A 22,099-nucleotide genomic window follows, 5' to 3' on the forward strand; every position below is an offset into this window, starting at 1 on the left:
CTGTGGGAAACAAGCAACAACAGAAAAGTAATAATGAGTTGAAAACAATTCAGTCTTAAGCACAGCCAAGGAGATGAAAGCCCCAGAACACCTCTCTTCCCAGCGCTCCCGGCCCGGGGCGGAGCACTTGCCAGCCAAATGAGGTGGGAAGCTTGTACCCGGAGAGGCGCTGGAGGCGGGGCCCCGGGACTGTTCCCCCCGGGAGCTGCGCTGTGGGCCCCTCCCGGATTCTAGCGGACGCCGGGCGCGGGCACTGCAGCGGGTGTGCAGTTAAAAGGCAGCTACCGAGCGGGCAGTGGAGCGGAGTGTTCGTGGGTCACCGGCTGCAGGCGCGATGAGACCGGGAGAGGAGCGGCCCTTGGAGGGGGGCGCTTGCAGCGGCGTCTCCCAGCTGGAGCTGCTGAAGCTGCGCGCCGCGGAGCGCATTGACGAGGCGGCCGAGCGCCTGGGGGCCCTGAGCCGCGCGATCTGGAGCGAGCCCGAGCTGGCCTACGAGGAGCACCGGGCCCACGGCGTGCTGACGCGCTTCTTCGAGCGCGAGCCTCCAGCTGCCTCTTGGGCAGTGCAGCCGCACTACCAGCTGGCCACGGCCTTCCGCGCAGAGTGGGAGCCGCTGGGGGTCCTTGCGGCGCGGCGCCCGCTGCAGCTGGGCTTCCTCTGCGAATACGACGCGCTGCCCGGCATCGGGCACGCCTGCGGCCACAACCTGATCGCCGAGGTCGGGGCGGCGGCCGCGCTGGGCGTGAAGGGGGCCCTGGAGGGGCTCCCCGGGCCGCCTCCGCCGGTGAAGGTGAGGTGGGGTCCTGGCGCGGGATTTTCATCGCCTGCCCAGACCGGGTCGTACCCGGGGACGGCGGGACCCGGCGCTTCCCGTGCGCACCTGCCCCCTCGGAGTCCCGGCCTCGCTTTTGCCAGAAGGCAGAACTCCTGGATCAAAGTCAGTAGTGCTTGAGGTGCCGACCCAGCGACTTTTTGCAGATTTTTGTTTCCTCTTCTGTAGTTGTAAACGATTGAGTAGACTGGCCCTAAGGAAAGAACTTAGGACCAAGCCTGGTTTTCGTTGTGATTTATTTTTGGTAACAGAATTAACTGCGATTTGCTGACGAGGTTGTGCAATCTCTGGAAGAAATAGTTATTGTAGGGAAACCTCCAGCCCCTCTTTATTAGGCTCCAAAACCTCTTTTGTTTGTGGCAGTCATAGGAGCTGTTGTGATTCGAATCGTTGGTATTTGGATAGGAATTTTTCAGTCATTGCAACTACCAAACCTTCCCTCAAAAATTGGAGAAGTGAATGAATACTACATAGATGAGTTCATCCTTAAGTTTTAATATTTATTTCATGATATTAAGAAATTTCTCCTTTAAGTGGGGAAATGTCATTTATGCTTGTTGTAGGCCAAGTTTAATCTCGTGTTACTGTGTTTTTTCAGATGGTATTCTTCATTCTGCGAGCTAATTCAATCATCAACATTTGGCTTGATAAGGGCAAGGCTGATGTTTTATTTTCATATTCTATAGCCCATTTTTTCCCCAATGTCAGTAACTTTTCTCTTTTATCTTAACAGTTCCATCTTTTGTAGCTTTTTCTCTTTAGCTGCCTTCTCATTTCTGCTTCTGGCGGCTTGTTTTTTGCATCTGGGTAGGTTTTTGTTTTGGGGGGGCGGGTCCTTTGCTATTGCATGAAACACGGAGAGATTTAATTTTAACTAGACTTATGAAAGATTCAGAGACGTCAGCAAGATTTAACTTGAAGTCATCAAATTTAAGGAGTCAAGGGTTCAGAGTAGAAAGCAGGTTCAATTATGAGTTCGAGTGCTTTGTAACTTCCAAAGAAGGCTCGACTTTGGGAAATGTACACCTTTGAATGGTAATGCACAGTTTTAGCAAAGTTATCAGTCCTCTCTTAAAATGGAATTTATGTTGATTCCCTTAACAAGCCAAGACTTTTTCCAATTTGTTTCATTGTATTCCTGTATATGATCTTGAAAGTGTATTTATTAGTTGTTTATAATTTTTCTTTGCTTTTAAAAATTGTTTGAAGAAGTTAAGCTTAAATATCAAAGTAAAATGTTTATTCTGTAAAGTTCTCTTTTGTTTAATTAGGTGTTTGGTGACCAGTAAATCTGCCTGGTTGAACTGGTGGAATCGAATTAGTAAGTTTGTGTAATAGTCGGCTGTTTCTAACTGTGGTGTTAAGGTTTATTTAATGTTCTTTATAAAGGTTTAATGAGTTAAGATCTTTTAATGAGTTAGCTCAGTAAGGAATCAAGAGTTCAGGTCTGAGGATCAGAACATCTAATCCTTGCTCTGCCTGGAGACTTGCAGTGTGTCCTGGGACAAAACACTTCACTCCATGCCTCAAAACCACCATCTCTGACATCCCTGAAATGATGACATATACTGCTCACCTACCTCACAGGGTTGTTGTGGGGATAACTAATAAGCAACTGGAACGTTCCTAACCAGTAAAGTGTTTATGAATAATTATATACATTACTAAAAGACTTAGTCAAGAAGAAGCTTTAAGAAATAAGTCCTAAAGAATTTTGAGGAATTAATTCAGCATATAGTATTTATCTTTTTTCATCTTTGCCTTTAGTTATATAAAATTGAGTTATAAAATTAGGAAAAGTTTCCTGGTGTAGCTTTAGTGCATACTTTGTGCCAAATTGGTATAACACTGTAAATTTAAATGTGTAGTTAACTTAGCACCGTAGATTTATGCCCACTGCATTATTTAAGTGTTAGAGAACAACACCTCTCTCCATAGTTCAAGGACTTTAATGTAGGTTGTGAATACCTATGCAAGGGAACCTGTTTGATATTTTCCTGCGAGGATTTTGTTGTTGTTGTTTTGCTCTGACACAGGTATATCCTTCTAGGTAGTTGTCCTGGGAACGCCTGCAGAAGAAGATGGTGGTGGCAAAATTGATTTAATTGAAGCAGGGGCTTTTAAAAATCTTGATGTTGTTTTTATGGCCCACCCATCCCAAGAGAATGCTGCTTATTTACCTGATGTGGCTGAACATGAGTGAGTAATCAAGTTGAAATAAACTCCTTAGTGGAAATGACTATTAAGATATTTCTGTGTCCTAACTGGAGACTAAAACCCGGTACTTATATATTGAAAAAGTAAGTTGAAAAATGATGATGTGATGCCTTACTTGATTTCCATTGAATAACATTTGGTAAGCCTCTTCTATTTGAGATGGTGTTTGTAATTGGACTATTAACCTAGTGCATGGGGCACCTGGGTGGCTGAGTCGGTTAAGTGTCCTGACTCTTGATTTTGGCTCAGGTCATGATCTCATGGTCGTGACACTGAGCTGCGCATCAGGCTCCATGCTGAGTGTGGACCCTGCTTGGGATTCTCTCTGCCCCTCCCCTGTGTACGTGCACACTCTCTCTCAAAATAAATAAACACTAAAAAAATAGTGCCTAAAACGCATTAAGACTAGCAAACAGAATATGTTGACGCTCGTATTCTATTCTGAACTATCTGAGAGCAATTAGGTTTCTAGAAAACATCTATCCTTTGACATGGGTTGTCTTTGCAACTGAATAGATTTGTAAGAGGCAGCTTTATTAGGGGCGCCTGGGTGGCTCAGTCGGTTGAGCATCTGACTTTGGTTCAGGTCATGATCTCACAGCTAGTGGGTTCGAGCCCCACGTCAGGCTCTGTGCTGACAGCTCAGAGCCCAGAGCCTACTTCAGAATATATGGCTCCCTCTCTCACTCTTTGTCTTTCCCCTGCTCATGCTCTGTCTCTCTCTCTCAAAAATAAATAAACATTAAAAAAAAAAAAAAAGAGGCAGCTTTATTAGACTTGGGAAGAAAACACACTTCTCTAGTTTACTTCTTGTAATTTGAATTCTTTGCAAAGAGGGTAAATTATATTTCTGAGAGAAAAGACAGAAACTAGCTGTGGATTTTAGTGGAATTTGCATCTGTACTCTTCTGATTTGTCCGGTGCCGAAACATTTTATTTATTTTCCTCTATGTGGAAGAGCTCACTTTTTTGGATCGCTGAAGTGGATTGAAGTTTGCACACCAGAAGTTTCAGTCACAGTAGTTAATGGGCCAGTCACCGGGCCAGTCTCCGGGAGCCACTGTTGATCTGCTTCGGGAAAACTACATGTTCTCCTCTGTGGGAACTAGGGAGTGATAAAACCATTGCATCTGCGCTTCTAGGTGCTACTCACGTATCTTCCAGCTCAGAATGACCCCAGGCCTTGTTTTCACAGGATGACCATTTTAATCTTCCTTCTTATCACCAAGAGTTGATACTGTGGCAGCAGGAAGAATCTTTCAACTTTGGTTTTGGGGGTAGTGCATACTGGAACACCTGCAGAGGATCTTAGAGGTTAGAAGTCTCTGCCAAGGCCTCTGGCTAGAAGAGGCCTGCAGCTGTAGGCTTACCAGCCCGTTAGCCTTCTAGGACTTCGAGTTGGGCTTCTTGGCCTTGATCCATCAGCCCAGTTGGCCTCAGGCCTTTTCTTAGTCTCTGGCTTCTTAGAGTTTTCATTGGCCATCTGTTAAGATGGAAAAGGGAACAAGAATACAAACTAATTTTTGAAAACATTATGATCTTTTCATCCTAAAAATCTCCAACAATAAGTAAGATAAAACACTATGTTCATATTGACCACCCCTCCTGCATCTTGTCCCTTCTTGAGAGGCATATATCCTTCCAGGACTTTTTTTTTTTTTTAAACGTTTTATTTATTTTTGAGACAGAGAGAGACAGAGCATGAACAGGGGAGGGTCAGAGAGAGGGAGACACAGAATCTGAAACAGGCTCCAGGCTCCGAGCCATCAGCCCAGAGCCTGACGCGGGGCTCAAACTCACGGACTGCGAGATTGTGACCTGAGCTGAAGTCGGACGCTTAACCAACTGAGCCACCCAGGCGCCCCCTTCCAGGACTTTTTGAGCATAGTTGTAAACCTAAATAGATACATATATAAATTGAATTTTAAGGGAGGATTCTTTTTTCCCCCTTAAATATTCTGCTAAATATATTGTTGGTCTGGCTCTTCCTTTTGATTTTTTTAAGTTTATTTATTTATTTTGAGAGACAGAGAGAGAGAGAGTACCAGTGGGTGCATGTGCAGGGTAGGGGCAGAGAGAGAGAATAATCCCAAGCAGGCTCCACACTCAGCACAGAGCCTGAAGCAGGACTCAATCCCACTAACTGTGAGATCATGGATACTCAGTGGACTGAGCCACCCAGGCACCCCCCCGTCAATTTGTTTAAAATACGCTTTTTGTCTTATTTTTCCTTTCCTTTTCCTATGTTCATCTGTTTTGTTTCTTAAATTCCACATGAGTGAAATCATATATTTGTCTTTGACTGACTTATTTCGCTTAGCATAATACATTCTAGTTCTATTCACGTTGTTGCAAATGGCAAGGTTTTATTCTTTTTGATTGCCAGGTAATATTCCATACTTTGCCTATTGTTGATAGCACTGCTGTAAACATTGGGGTGCTTTGAATCATCATTTTGTATCATTTGGGTAAACACCTAATAGTGCAGTTGCTGCGCTATAGGGTAGTTCTATTTTTAATTCAAAAAAATTTCTTTAATGTTTTATTTATTTTTGAGAGATACAGAGCACGAGTGGGGGAGGGGCAGGGAGAGGAGACACCGAATCTGAAGCAGGCTTCAGGCTCTGAGGTGTCAGCACAGAGCCTGATGAGGGGCTTGAACTCACAAACCGTGAGATCATGACCTGAGCAGAAGTTAGATGCTTAACTGAGCCACCCAGCAGCCCCTATTTTTAATTTTTTGAGGAACCTCCATACGTTCTTCAGAGTGGCTGTACAGTTTGCATTCCCACCAACAGTGCAAAAATGTTCCCCTTTTTTTGCATTCTCACCAATGTCTGTTTTTTCCTAGCCATTCTGACAGGTGCAAAGTAGTATTTCATTGTGGTTTTGATTTGTATTTCCTTGATGATGAGTGATGTAGAGTATCTTTTCAGGTGTCTTTTAGTATCTGGATGTCTTCTTAGGAAAAGTGTCTATTCCTGTCTTTTGCCTATTTCTTCACTGGATTATTTATTTTTTGGGTGTTGAGTTTGATAAGCTTTTTTAACAGATTTTGGATACTAACCCTTTATCTGATATGTCATTTACAAATGTCTTCTCCCATTTTGTCCATTGCCTTTCAGTTTTGTTGATTGTTTCCTTTGCTGTGCAGAAGGCTTTTATCTTGATGAAGTCCCAATAGTTCATTTTTGCTTTTGTTTTCCTTGCCTCCAGAGACCTGTCAAGTAAGAAGTTGCTGCGGCCAGGGTCAAAGAAGTTGTTGCATGTTTTCTCCTCGAGGAGTTTGATGGTTTCCCATCTTACATGTGGGTCTTTCATCGATTTTGAGTTTATTTTTGTGAATGGTGTAAGAAAGTGGTCCAGGTTCATTCTTCTGCATGTCACTGTCCAGTTTTCCCAGCACCATTTGCTAGAGAAACTGTCTTTTTCTCATTGGATATTCTTGCTTACTTTGTCAGAAATTAGTTGGTCATACGTTTGTGGATCCATATCTGGGTTTTCTATTCTGTTCCATTGATTATGTGCCTGTTTTCATGCCAGTACCATACTGTCTTGATGATTACAGCTTTGTGTAAAACAGCTTGAAGTCCGGAATTGTGATGCCTCCAGCTTTGATTTTCTTTTTCAACATTACTTTGGCTATTCAGGGTCTATTCTGGTTCTATACAAATTTTAGGATTGTTCTAGCTCTGTGAAGAATGCTGGTGTTATTTTAATAGGGATTGCATTGCACGTGCAGATTGCTTTGGGTAGTATCAACATTTTAGCATTTGTTCTTCAAGTCCACGGGCATAGAATGTTGTCTTTTCCATTTCTTCGTGTCTTCTTCAATTTCTTTCATAAGCTTTCTATAGTTTTTCAGCATACAGATCTTCTACCTCTTTGGTTAGGTTTATTCTTAGGTATGTTATGGTTTTTTGTAGAATTGTAGATGGGATTCATTCCCTGATTTCTCTTCATGCTGCTTCATTATTGACATACAGAAATGCAACCGGTTTCTGTATGTTGATTTTATATCCTGCAACTTTGCTGAATTCATGTATCCGTTCTAGCAGTTTTTTGGTGGAGTCTTTCGGGTTTTCCACGTAGAGGATCATGTCATCTGTGAAGAGTGAAAGTTTGACTTCTTTGCCAATTTGGATGCCTTTTATTTTTTTTTGTTGTCTGGTTGCTGAGGCTAGGACTTCCAGTACTGTGTCAAATAACAGTAGTGAGAGTGGACATCCTGTCATGTTCCTGACCTTAGGGGGAAAGCTTTCAGTTTTTCCCCATTGAGGATGATATTAGCTGTGGATCTTTCTTATATGGCCTTTATGGTGTCAAGATATGTTCACTCTATCCCTTTCTTGAGGGTTTTTATCAAGAAAGGATGCTGTATTTTGTCAAATGCTTTTTTTTTTTTTTTTTTGCATCTATTGAGAGGATCATATGGTTCTTATTCTTTCTTTTATTAATGTGGCATATCACGTTGATTGATTTGCAAATATTGAACAGGCCCTGCAGCCCAGGAATAAATCCCACTTGATCATGATAAATAATTGTTTTAATGTACTGTTGAATTTGGTTTGCTAGATCTTGTTGAGAATTTTTGCATCTGGGTTCATCAGGGATGTTGGCCTATAATTCTTCTTAGGGGGATCTTTGGTTTTGGAATCAAGGTAATGCTGTCTTCATAGAATGAGTTTGGAAACTTTTCTTCCATTTCTGTTTTTTGGAACATTTTGAGAAGAATAGGTGTTAACTTTTCTTTAAATGTCTGGTAGAATTCCCCTGGGAAGCCATCTGGGCCAGCATTCTTGTTTGTTGGGAGATTTTTGATAACTGATTCAATTTCTTTGCTGGTTATGGGCCTGTTCAAATTTCCCATTTCTTCCTGTTTCAGTTTTGGTAGTGTGTGAGTTTCTAGGAATTCGTCCATTTCTTCCAGATTGCCCAGTTTGTTGGCATACAATTTTTCATAGTATTTCTTATAATTGTATTTTTGTGGTGTTGATTGTGATCTCTCCTCTTTCATTTGTGATTTTATTTATTTGGGTCCTTTCCTTTTTCTTTTATGATAAAGCTGGCCAGGAGTTTATCAGTTTTATTTATTCTTTCAAAGAACCAGCTCTTAGTTTCATTGATCTGTACTACTGGTTTTTTTGTTTGTTGTTTGTTTGCTTCTATATTGTTTTTTCTGCTCTAATCTTTCTTATTTCCCTCCAGCTGGCTTTGTGTTTTATTTGCTGTTCCTTTTCTAGCGCCTTTAGGTGTGAGGTTAGATTGTGTATTTGGGACCTTTCTTGCTTCTTGAGATAGGCCTGAATTGCAATATACTTTACTCTTAGAGGGAGACAAACCATAAGAGACTCTTAAATACAGAGAACAAACTGAGGGCTACTGGAGGGGAGGGGGGTTGGGGGGATGGGCTAAATGGGTGATGGGCCTTAAGGAGGGCACTTGTGATGAGTACTGGGTGTTGTATGTAAGTGATAAATCACTAAATTCTGCTCCTGAAACTAATACTACACTGTATGTTAATTAACATGAATTTAAATTAGTAAAATAAATAAAAAGTAAAATATGCTCTCTAAAATGATTTAAAATACACTTAAAATACTAATGCTGAAAAAAATAACCATTAACACTTATTTTCCTATAGTTTGTTGTATGTTAATTATACTTAGATTTGAACCCTGAAAGAAATGGTGCTAGAGCCATTTTCATAAAGGTCATCCTCTTCCATTTTATATTTATCACCAGTTTTGTTAAAATTCCAGTTTCAAGGTGATGGTGATAAGATATATATCAAGGAACTAACAAATATCCTAAAATCTTAAAAATATATTTGGATGCTTTTAACTTGTTTTTATTTTGCCAGCAGAATGTTTTGAATTCATCAAGGAGTATGAGCATGCCAAGGATTCTTGAATCTAGTTCGTTAAAAAAAAAATAAGTCTAGAATAGCTTTTTGGTAATTTAAATGTGGGTACTATTACTTAGGCTTAAAAAGTGTTGCCTATACAAGTCATCTTTATAAATAACTATTTAATATGCAATCCTTTCTTTAACCCTTATTTTTTATTGTGTCTGAGTAGTTAAATTGGTATGAGAACTATTTGGTATATGTGCTGCCGAAGCGAGCACGGTATGAGAACTATTTGGAAGTGCAGTAACAATAACTGATAAAATTTTGAGATATTAGTGATGCAGGTGTTTTGGAACACTAATAAAATGTTGGTCAGGAACAACTGACTTAATGCTAGAATATCTTAGGGTATTGTGAGTGTAATCTGGTATTCAGAGGTTGTCTTAATTCATTTCAGATTGTCACCTATTTCTGTTTTCCTTCACCTGCCCTCCCCCACTTAAGACAGAATTATCTGAGTTTTGCAGACCTTTTATATAGAGTTATTACGATGCAGTGTAGAAGGAGACAGGAGCCCTCTTTTTGTAATTCCAGTGCCTAATACAGAATTGCATGTTTGTTTGAATTGAGTTGTGTACAAATTAAATTTCTATTGGGGGTTGGTTGAACAAAATTCTCTCTTTCTCTCTCTTTTTTTTTTCTCTTTTTTGGAATGCTTTCTTTGTGCCAGTCACTGTATTACATAATAGTAAACTACAACTAAGGTATATAAATTGCTGTGTTATTTCTACAAATGATTTGCAAATAAAAATTCCAGCAGTGTGACTTAATTCTGAATACTTGTTGGGTAATTCTAATTACGGTACCTGGATTTTCTTTAGTGACTTTGAAAAGAGTAATTCCAAATGATGTTTTGTTTCCTAGTGTGATTGTGAAATACTATGGAAAAGCATCTCATGCTGCTGCATATCCCTGGGAAGGAGTAAATGCATTAGATGCTGCCGTTCTCGCCTACAACAATCTGTCTGTGTTGAGACAGCAAATGAAACCAACCTGGAGAGTTCATGGTACGAATGTCAAGTATGTTGTGTAATGGATGGTGCTTAATATATTTCAGTGCCATGTTATTAACATTTGATTTTTAAAAATTGTAAACATTTTATATACTTTATATGAATATTCCAAACTTTTTAAACAGTTTCCAAAATTCATGTGACAGGATACTAGGATGTTTGTATGTGTTGGCTAAGAAAACAGTTAAAGTATTTATGTATAAATGGAATGGTCATTTTGAGTATTAGAGATAATGTTTTATGTAAGGATGTACATGTTTTCTGTGGGTATTTGAAAGTTGGATCTTGATTTTCCAGTTATCCTCACTGTTTTTTAATGGTAACAAATCATTTTTTCAATTTAAAAAAGTTATGGTTACTGGTTTTATTTTCTCAAGTGCTGATAAAATGAGTAACATCTTTTTAAATTATGTGTATCACCTTAATGTAACTACAGTAATAAAGTATGATCTTAAAGGTGTGAATTTATTTTTTAGTTATTTTCTTATGATTTGGGAAACTGTTATACTTTAATATCTATTTTTTACCTGATTTTGTTATAGCCTTAAATTAGTTTGTAATTGCACTTTGACCAATGTCCTACCTTAGTTTTTCTAAGAGAAATATGTAAAAATAATTAATAATTTTTAAAGCAGATCAAATAAATTTAGATTTTGTGTATCTATTTCAGTTATTATTTTGAATGGATAAATCTTTCCTCTCAGTGTAGTTCCAAATAAATGTATTTGTTTTGACAGTTAATAGCACTTAGTGATCTTTGACCTGCATCGGTTTCTTGCTGGTATAAAAATTATGTTCCCAGAGCTAAATACCATTGAAAATATTCATAGGAATCTGGAAATACGAGGATAATTATAGAACCTTGTGCCATTTTTTTCTTTTAAGTCAAAAGTTTATCAAAGTGTACAACTATTACTACTTTATTAAGCATACTGAAATAAACTCTTTCAGAAGTCTTAAGATTGTTATAAAAGTTTCTAAGAGTTTCTTTATAATCATGCAACATAATTTCTCAACATCGTTAAATTCCTTAGAATTAAGTATGGATAGACAATTTTTTATCTCTTAGCCAGAAGGCATTACCCTATGTATAGAAACTTTTGTACAAAAAAAAAAAAAAAAAAAAGAAAGAAAAAAATTTTGTACAGCACATCAAAAATCATTGATTGGTATATCTGTGAAGCTAATAAATTGAAATTGTTTTTCTTCATGTACATATTGAAAATTCTATGGGTGTATTTAAACTTAAAGAAATGGTCTCCAAGCTCAATTTCAGTAATTTGGTTCTTTTTCTAGGCATAATAAAAAGTGGTGGTGTAAAACCCAATATCATTCCGTCTTATTCTGAATTAATCTATTACTTCCGTGCACCCTCAATGAAAGAACTTCCAGTTTTGACCAAAAAGGCAGAAGATTGCTTCAGAGCTGCAGCTTTGGCTACTGGGTGTACAGTAAGAACTTTTAAGAGTTAATATAAGTTATAATCAGAGGTATATCTATATGGGCTGGAGTTAAGTTAGAGTATTATCAAATTAGATTAGAACCTAACTTGCCCCTTTTTCATCTGGCAATGTTTAGAGTATGTAAGATCAGTTGAGTGAATGGGTGATATGAAAGTCTTTAATTCATACTTGTTTTACTCAGTGCCCACATAGAAAGGACTATAGTCATCTTATTGCACTGTAATTAGAATAATTCTTGATAATGCTGAGTTCCCTGCCTTTTTGCAAGATATAGCCTTCCTTATTGGCAGTTGTGTTTTCAGAATTGCTCAGTATAGTTCCTATAAAGGGAACTTTATGGCAAAATCAGCAAAAGCTGTTTCGGGTGAAATTATTAGATATGTGCAGTAACGATATAAATACTTATGGCTTGCTGGAATGAAAGTTAAAATAGATGCAGAAGTTAGTGAAGAAATGTTGTTCATTTAAACTATAAAGTCAGTGACGTTTCTGTGCCAGTCACGTAGGGTATACAGCAGAACGAGAAGTTTCAGAATTACATCAGTCTTTTCCTGGGCAGAAGTTGTAGTCTAGTGGGAGAGACAGGATCTGGGTCTGTGCCTCTCAGCCTACTGATTTGGTAACTTTAGAAAACACCATTTAATAACTTTGGGCCTCCATTTTCTCTTGAAAAAGGGAGATAATAATATACTTTATGTTCTTGTGAAAATTAAATGAGAGAATATTTGTTAAGAGTTAGGGCCTAGACCTCATACTTACAACTTATTTGTTTCTGCTCTCAGATGTATGATTTGTTCACATAGTAATAGTGATTTGTTCACATAGTAATAGTGTCTCACAGTATTAGTGATTCTCAGCATATATGGTAAGTGTCCAGAGAGTGAAAAATTAATCCTTTGTCCCTTATTTATGAGACCAGTGTTCTTTTTTTTTTTTTTTTTTTTCAACGTTTATTTATTTTTGGGACAGAGAGAGACAGAGCATGAACGGGGGAGGGGCAGAGAGAGAGGGAGACACAGAATCGGAAACAGGCTCCAGGCTCTGAGCCATCAGCCCAGAGCCCGACGCGGGGCTCAAACTCACGGACCGCGAGATCGTGACCTGGCTGAAGTCGGACGCTCAACCGACTGCGCCACCCAGGTGCCCCGTGAGACCAGTGTTCTAACCCCTGAGCTACGGAGCCAATCCTTCATCCCTTATTTATAATTATAAATATAAATATTGATAGAATAAACACATGAACTATTACCGTTAACTCCGAATCTCAAGGCATAATATTCCCTTAGGATAAGGTTCATTGTTACTGGATTTTAATCTATATTTTAAATAGTCTCTTAATAACTTTTTATATTTTGGCTGACTTGTAATACATGAATGACTATTATATATTATAAGTATGTTCTTTCGTTCTTTCTTTCTTTCTTTCTTTCTTTCTCTTTTTTTAAGTTTATTTTGAGTCAGACTCAACCAAATGAGTCACCTAGGTGCCCCGGTTGTCATTATTTCTAGCTTAGATGTTGCTAAGAGTAGAAGAAATGTCAGCCTTGCCATTTTATAATTGACTTTTACTAACGTTATGGCTATTGCCTTTAGTTTGTGGAACTATTATCCATTTTGATTTAATCAAAACTAAATCTATAAATCCTCTTAACTGTGTACCTATAAACTGCTTATAATTCTTGACACACTGAAACGCTGAAGTTAATAAATGAGGACATGGGGTTCCAGGTGGCTCAGTCGGTAGAGCATGCAACTCTTGATCTCAGGGTTGTGAGTTCGAGCCCCACGTTGGGTGTAGAGATTACTTTTAAAAATAAATAAATAATAAATGAGGACCGTAGCCAACCCTTCTTCATCATAAACCTGTCTCTCCTAGGTACCTTTATATCTTTTGGACCAGTTATTGGTGTCAATGTTGGCTTATATTTTGAATATGAGTAAAGCTTAATTTTTTTCTTTAAGAGGCTGCAGTCTAGAGCAGTGTTCCTCAGTGTCTGCTCTTTGGACCACCTGCATCAGAATTACTTGGGGGTCCTGGTTAAAATGGAGATTCCTGGGCTTCCCCCACACCCTATATAAGTTACCAAAGTTGAGACTTACTGGCTGGGAGAGTGAGGTGACATCATGTTGTTTGGTGCATATGTAACATGAAGGGGATAGGGCCTGAGGGAAGTCTTATTACCGATTTTTTTAAGGTAAAATATTTAAGAGAATTTATATCTGTAAGGGAAAATGTACCCTCTTAAACCTCTTGCTGATTTGAAAATTAGATAGTGAATTTGAGTTTTTTATTTCAGAATTTGTCTTACGATTTTTTTTAGGTAGAAATTAAAGGTGGAGCACATGATTATTACAATGTTCTTCCCAATAAGAGCCTATGGAAAGCTTATATTGAAAATGGAAAAAAACTGGGAATAGAATTTATTTCAGAAGATGCAATGTTGAATGGCCCTTCAGGTAATCAGGTTCTTTCATATATACTATATTGCACTGTTTGAGGAAGGAAAATACCATCTTTGGTTAGAGGGTTTTGTTTGACAGCTTTGGAGGTAGGGAGGTATTGCTCTTAACAATATTTTTCACAAACTTAATGGTTAGGGGAACGAAACTAAAGAACTCTTCAGTGAATGTAAAGTGTTAAATGAGCAGATTTGTTTGTAGAAATAGCGTACTATTTCCTTTGTATTCTAAATAGTTCTAGTGTTTAAATTCGCTTAGTTCTAATTTTAAAGTAAGCTACTTAAAGGAGAAGTAGAATTTTAATTCATTGTCAGTCCTCAGTAAGCAGGCTAGCAAGTAGTTATAAGGAAGCATGCCAGTTGCTGAGGAGTAATTATTATGGTTGTTTACTACTAGTTGTTTAGTAAACAACTTAGAATTTAAATAATTATATTGGGGACTATTTTAGAGTTTTTCCTTTTTAAAAGGATCATTTCTAATATGTTTCCATGTTAGAGATGTATCTCCTAAAATATAACAATAAATGCTGATGAAGTGGGCTCAAAAGGACTTGGCCATAGAAATGGGATGTTGATGTCATTTACTGAGATAAGGAGTTCAAGAGAAAGCAGGTTGGGGTATGCTATGTTGGTATATATTATTAGTATGTTAAGTTTGAGTACGTACAGGATTTCTAAGGGGAACTGTTCAGTAGCCTGTGGAACCCCCAAATGATGCCTAGGTTGGAGATGTAGGAGTTGGCAATATCTGAAAAGTAATTAAAAACACAGGAGTAGTATTTGGTGTGCTGGTGATTGCCAGCACTTAGGAGACAGGTAAAGGAAGCAATTTAGAGGAGACAGATAGTGACCAGAGAAAAGGCCAGACAATCAGGCGAAGTCAAGTCATGGAAGCCAAAGGAGTAGAGAATTTCTAGAAGGAAAGGAGTGGCAAATCATGTCTGGTGCTATAGAGATTGGATAAGTACAGTCTGGCATCTATTAGACTAACAATTAGAAACCCATGGATTGTCTTACTTTTCTAAGGATCTACTGATTTTGGAAATGTTACTTTTGTGGTTCCTGGGATTCATCCATATTTTTACATTGGATCTAATGCCTTGAATCATACAGAACAATATACTGAAGCTGCAGGTATGTGTTATTAGAAGTGAATGTGTGGGCATATGTTCTCTTTTTGTGGTAATAGCTCCATGTTTTTTCATTAGCTAACTTTACCTCAGAAAATACTGTATTGTGGTGGGCATTTCAAGAGGCAATTTAGATATCGAGAGCTAACCTGAAAACCAGTGTATAAATTTATCATAAATAGGGAGGTTTCTTCATTTATTTTCTCCACCTTTTAGGGTCACAAGAAGCTCAGTTCTACACTTTGCGTACGGCCAAAGCTCTGGCAATGACTGCGTTGGATGTTATTTTTAAACCGGAGTTGCTGGAGAGAATCAAAGAGGACTTTAAATTGCAACTTCAGGAAGAAGAGTTTTTAAATACAGTAGAATAAACGGAAGACCTAGGAGCCACTTATGGATCATTAAGAAGTACTGATTTTTTTCTTGAATCTTTTTTAATAATGGAGGAGGGCATGCTTAATTTTTAGTCTTAAGGGAATCAAATTCCTCTTACCTGAAGAGGGAGGCCATGATCCATGATGCGGAGAAAACACATTACCTCATATCTAAAATGAAAAATTTCAGGGGTGCCTGGCTGGCTCATTCAGAGGAGTGTTCAACTCTTGATCTCATGTGGTTGTTGAGTTTGAGCTGATACGTAATGGCATTTCTTTTCTTTTCTTTTCTTTTCTTTTCTTTTTTTTTTTTTTTTAAGATTTTTAAGTAATCTCTACATCCAACATGGGGCTCAAACTCACAAAGCCACAAGATTAAGAGTTGCACGCTCCTCTGTCTGAGCTAGCTGGGCACCCCTGTAATGGCATTTCTTTTTCTTTTTCCATTTCTTTTGCGATGGCATTTCTTAATCTGGATGATCCATGGCTTATCAGTGATAATATTTTATAAATTCATATGCTGTGGAGCTATATTTTAAAAGATCAGGGGATTTCAAACTTTAGAATTGATCCATGAAAGATTTTTTTCTTTCTTTCCTTCTTTCTTTTTTTTTTTGGTATAGGATGGTAAAATAATTTTATATAGTTTTAAAATAGTTTAAAATTCAGGTTCTAAATTTAGAAAAAGTTCATTTTGAACATCTGATTATATCTATGTTGACTTAGAGAATCTTTTCATTGATAGTAAAAGCAGGATTTTAATCAGAAATGCTGTGGGAAACAACTAGAAGTTCAGTACGAAGAATAAGCTTCAGTTTTACCATTTGAAGGAAAATGAATATGTTTTTTTTTTTTTTTTTTTACATAATTAACTCTGAGAAGTGGCATTAAAGTGCTATTCCTAATTCTGTATTTCTGTATTAGGAAAACATATAGACAGATAGGGTTAGACTTTTCCTGTGAAGTGTTTGCTTGGTAGCATATTCTAGAGGGACTTACTGAGAAAGGAGCAATGTCCATTTGCTTTGAGTGTCAGCGTCATGTAACTGGTCACCTCTACCCAGCAGCCCTATTCAGACTTCTGCTCAGAAGTCAGCCTGTCCAGTTTACTGAGTTTAAGGGACAGAATTCTAAGCCTTCTTAGGCCCCATGCTCTCTCAATATTAATTTAAAAGTATTCTAAGTTTTTCTTGGTTCTTAGTGTGAGTTTCTTGAACATGGTAAAAGAATGTGAAAAAAGTACCCGGTAAAACAAATCCTTTAAGCTGTGAATATAGTAAACCTCTAGTGTACTTTGTTTTAAAGGAACTCCTCAAAGTTGAGTGTATTCCAAAAACATAGGGGGAAGAGGAAAGTAAGCGTTTGGCCTCTTCTGCCACAAGCAAGTCACTCAGGGCCAGGAGCCTTGAGGTCCCCACTTGGAAAGTTAGATCACTTATCCCTACAGTGCTTTGAACCTCTAAGTTCCTGTTCAATCTGAGATTATTTAAAATTGAAAAAAAAGACAGGTGTAATTTTGGAGACAGTTAGTAGTTGAGAATTGCTTTTCTTCTATATCAAGGGACTACAAGCTATGGCCTCATTTGGTAAGCACCTGATTGTATATGGCCAGCATGCTAAAAGTAATCCTTACCTTTTTTTTTTTTTTTTTTAATATTTGTTTATTCTTGAGAGGGAGAGAGACAGAGCACCAGTGGGAATGGGGAGAGTGAGAGAGGGACACAGAATCTGAAGCAAGCCCCTGGTTCTGAGCTGTCAGCACAGAGCCTGATGCGGGGCTTGAACTCAAGAGCCATGAGATCATGACCTGAGCTGAAGTTGGACGCTCAACCACCTGAGCCACTCAGGCACCCCAATCCTTACATTTTTAAGGGATCTTAGGGGGAAAAAAAGCATCAGAGACCAAGACCAGATCATGTGACCTCTAAAACTTAAAATATTTACTACCTGGCCCTTTATTTTACTTATTTTTTTTTTCAATATACGAAGTTTATTGTCAAATTGGTTTCCATACAACACCCAGTGCTCATCCCAACAGGTGCCCTCCTCAATACCCATCACCCACCCTCCCCTCCCTCCCACCCCCTATCAGCCCTCAGTTTGTTCTCAGTTTTGAAGAGTCTCTTATGGTTTGCCTCCCTCCCTCTCTTTTTTTTTTTTCCTTCCCCTCCCCCATGGTCTTCTGTTAAGTTTCTCATGAAAACATATGGTATCTGTCTTTCTCTGTGTGACTTATTTCACTTAGCATAACACTCTCCAGTTCCATTGCGACAAAATGGCCCTTTACTTTAAAAAGTTTGCCAGTCTTTGTCCTGTGTAACAGTAAAATAGAATGTTTGTCTTTGACTTCCATCATATCATCAAATCTTCTCCTAAGATAAAACTTCCAGCCTTTGAATTGAAAACATGGAGAAAAGTGTTTAGATGGCAGTGCCCTGGCGCTGACCGCTGTAATGCGTGGGCAGTTTGTCTTCGTTTGGAGTTCTGGAACTTCAGAAGTTTGTTTCTTTTAGCATTTACTTCGCTCTAAGATACAGCTACCCCAGTGCCTTAAGACTCCTCTATGCAAGCCAGCCTTCCAGCTCTTCACATCAGCTTTTAGAACTGGATCTTCACGACATGCTTTGTCTGATTATTTGTAACTGCAAATAGCGCTATTACAGACGAGAGACGGATCAGCAGAGGCTTCAGGCTGAGACTTGGGTATATCCAAGATCACCGGTTTATATGGATGGAATTAGTTTCCTCATTATCAACTTAATAAATTTCCCAACTACAGGTTTTAAATTCCTTTTATAAGACTTGTACTCTAAGGAGCACAGTTTTATCTTCTAAAGCCACGATAACTTTCTAGAACAGTGATTGTTAACAGGTAAACCAACACACTAATATTCTCTTGTTTCTTGTGAAGTGTCCCAAGTTCATTGTTATTCATACAAAGTATTTTGTGTTTTGTTTGTGATTGATTTACTTTTTAAAAACAAATTAGAGAAAATTTCAGGTTAGCGATCCCGTTACTGATTCACTTGCACTCTGATAAGTGTTCTCGCATGAGAGAACGAGAACGAGGTGTGGTGTTGCAGCTGGGGTGAAGGTATAGTCTGCACCAGCACTATCTGCCATAAGCCACAGTGTGGAACTAATGCTGATGTGCCACTGAGATTTGCGTCCCATCTGAGTGTCTGTAATACTGTATTTTCCTTCCAATTTTTGAAAACTCTGATCAGAATACAGATTTATTCATTGGAACATGTCATGGATTTATCACATCAGAAGAGGTTGAGAACTGATTCTCTAGAGTCTATCCAGAAGGATGGTGTTTGTTGTTGTTGTTGTTTATAAAGTTTATTTATTTTGAGAGAGAGAATCCCAAGCAGGCTCTGTGACAGCACAGAGCCTGACATGGGGCTCAAACCCATGAACCGTGAGTTCATGACCTGAGCTGAAATCAAGTGTTGGATGCTTAACTGACTGAGCCACCCAGGTACCCCTGGTGTTTCGGGTTTTTTTTTTTTTTAGTCCTAGATCTTACCTTGACATTTTATATTATTTTACTTTAATAGTATTTAGTATAATTCAGATTCTTTAAATCCCTTTCTGTTTTTTATATACCAGTGAGTTGAGCCACATTACACTAAAAAGTATAAATAAATACATACATAAAGGCCGAAGTCAAAATCTCATTCCAGAGGAACCAGTTATCACCAGTATTCATTATGCCATTTGAATTTAGGAGATTGCTTCCTTCGTAACATAGATTTTCCTTTTGGAACTAAGCTCTTTCTATACCCTCCTACTTCAGTGGCACGTTTCCTAAGTAACAGTGCTGAATTTTCATAAACGTTTGTACTTGGCTTAAATTACCATGGTTGGTTGGTTCTCACAGGATGCATTAAATCTCCAGAGATTTTGGAAGATAAACAAGGAAGCACTAGGTTACAGGCGAACAGTGTCACTTTTAGATAAGGAAGGGTTATATTGAGCTCTTTATACATAAAAGAGGATTGCTTGGTTTTAGGAGGTTAACAAATGAATAGGACTTTTTAAAATTTATAACTTCGTGTCTTGTTTTTGAGGAAACTCACAGACCGTGAGATCATGACCTGAGCCGAAGTCGGATGCTTAACCAACTAAGCCACCCAGGCACCCCTATTACGTGCCTTTTTAATGATCTTTCATTGCTTGTATCCTGAAATGAAAGTCTTTTTCTCCAATATTAACTTTTAGCTATCTTTGTTAAATTAACAGACTTTAAAAGGTAGAAGCCAATTTGATGATTTGAATTTAATTACAGACTGAAAATGTTTTCAGTGACTTAACTTTAAAAGCAGGCCTGACTACAGAATGTGAATAAAACAATTATGTGGTACTATTAATTACTAAGTTGCTATATACCATATAATAGGACTGAGTATAGCTAATATTTAGCTTGTCTCTTTTTGGACTGCTTTTCATATTTTATGAACTAAGGAAATTTATCCTTTTAATTGCTTCTTTGTATAGCACCCAAAAGGGCTGGGGCATTTAGCATAAACTAGAACATTTTCATGTGTTTATGAAAGTGTATAAACTGAAAGTGTTTTGATTTCCCAGTCTTCCAAAGGCCTATTTATTTGTTGATATGTTATGTTGATATTTTAACTGTTATAATTTCAGCAGTTGAGTTCAGTGAACATTTCTTGAGGACTGCCTACTTCTTTTTTTTTTTTTTTTTTTTTTTAACGTTTATTTATTTTTGAAACGGAGAGAGACAGAGCATGAACGGGGGAGGGTCAGAGAGAGGGAGACACAGAATCGGAAACAGGCTCCAGGCTCTGAGCTGTCAGCACAGAGCCCGACGCGGGGCTCGAACTCACGGACTGCGAGATCATGACCTGAGCTGAAGTCGGCCGCTTAACCGACTGAGCCACCCAGCGCCCCAAGGACTGCCTACTTCTAAGCACAGGGTGGTAAGAAGAATAAACTTATGCCTGAAAAAACTAGTGGTTGGTGGTGAGTCCTCATAAGATTTACTTCATCTGAAAGGAAATCATCCGAAAGCTACTATCTTGGAAATTTTTGAGGAAAAAAATACCTGAGTCAAAAAAAAAAAAAAAAAAAAAAGTAAATAAATAAATAAAAATACCTGAGTTGTGTCAGTTTGTTTGGATAGAAGAAATTGATATTAAAAGTCTTTTTTAAAAAAGAATGATTACCTAGTACTTTTTTTTTTTTTTAAACCTTTCTGATAGTTGTTTTTTATACGTTTCTTAGTTTTTACCTGAAGCATCTCTTTAGTCTTCTGGAAAATGTCCTACATAGCATACTAGCCTTGAAACTATCAAAAATAAATGTTCATTGTAAAATCCGGTATCTTTGTGCTAGCAATGCTTTATAAGACTATAAGTTATGATAAATTACTTTATCTTTTTTACATCAGGCATTTTGCAGTTCATTGGTGTAGTTGAGGATGATGCATTTTGATATGTATCAAGTTAATATTTTCAAATCAGCAGTCTCTACTACCATCAGGTGATAGTAGTTTTTGTAATTTCAATATGTACATACGAAAGTGTGTATGAAAAAAATCTAAAGTGATAACAAATATGTTTAATAGCCATCATCTTGTGGTTTTTTCAGTGTATATACAGAGAAATAAAATACATGAAGTTAAAGTAGTTACCCAAATAAATCGTGATACATTATTCTCTTCCTCAGTTTTACAGGTGATGACTTGTTTTTAAATGATAAATGTTGGGGCACTTGGCTGACTCAGTACAGCCTGCAACTCTTGGTCTCAGGGTTGAGAATTCAAGCCCCACGTGTGGTATGGAGTTTACCTAAGGTAAAAAACTAGGGGCGCCTGGGTGGCTCAGTCAGTTAAGCATCCGACTGTTGGGTTCAGCTCAGGTCACGATCTCATGGTTCGTGAGTTCAAGCCTTGCGCTGTGCTCTGTGCTGACAGTGTGAAGCCTGCTTGGGATTCTCTTTCTCTGCCCGTCCCCTGTTTGTGCTCATGCTCGCTGTCTCTCTCTCAAAATAAATAAACTTAAAGCCATATTATTCATATAATTGATTCATAAAATATAATTTTTTTAAGTTCTGTTGTTTAAAAATGAATGTGTCACTGGTCTCAGAAACTGAAAAATGCCAATGCAAATTGTATGTGATAAGTGATACATGATTATAGCATTAAAGTTTCTTTAAAAAGGATTTTCAGGGCACCTGGGTGGCTCAGTTGGTTAAGCATCTGCCCCTTGATTTCATCTCAGGTCATGATCTCACGGTTCATGGGGTCAAGCCCTGAGTTCGGCTCTGCGCCGACAGCATGGAGCCTGCTTGGGATTCTGTTTCCCTCTCTCTCTGCCCCTCCCCCTGCTTGTGTGCTCCCTCTGTCTCTCAAAAATAAACTTGGAAAAAAAAAGGTACTAAAAAATTTTTTTTTCAACTTTAATACAGAGTAATTCATGTAATAACTAAAATGCAATAGAACAGGTTTTTAGATTCTTACTGATGGCTGAAGAACGAGTGCCTCAGAGAAAAAAATTACAAGTGTCTTCATATGAGAAAAATTTAGGCTGTCTTTCAAAATAGAGTCCAATCCTTTTTTCCAATGATTGAAAGGTAAGATTAGCTTTGGTTAGTTCAGTGGATCAAAGTATTAAATCACCTTAAAAAATAAACCTCAGAGATATAAAATATAAAGAAATGTAAGGTCAGG

General features: G+C 38.1%; 1 protein-coding gene across 1 annotated transcript; it reads left to right on the forward strand.

Moving 5' to 3' along the window:
- Nucleotides 1–20,998, forward strand: PM20D2 (peptidase M20 domain containing 2). Its single transcript, XM_045499012.1, has 7 exons — nt 1–790; nt 2,883–3,031; nt 9,825–9,967; nt 11,270–11,424; nt 13,758–13,893; nt 14,922–15,029; nt 15,242–20,998. The coding sequence occupies exons 1-7, from the start codon at nt 335–337 to the stop codon at nt 15,394–15,396; spliced, it is 1,302 nt and encodes a 433-aa protein (XP_045354968.1). The 5' UTR covers nt 1–334; the 3' UTR covers nt 15,397–20,998.
- The last annotated feature ends 1,101 nt before the right edge of the window (nt 20,999–22,099 follow it).

The sequence above is a fragment of the Leopardus geoffroyi genome, chromosome B2 (genome assembly GCF_018350155.1).
Source record: "Leopardus geoffroyi isolate Oge1 chromosome B2, O.geoffroyi_Oge1_pat1.0, whole genome shotgun sequence".
Lineage (NCBI taxonomy): Eukaryota > Metazoa > Chordata > Mammalia > Carnivora > Felidae > Leopardus > Leopardus geoffroyi.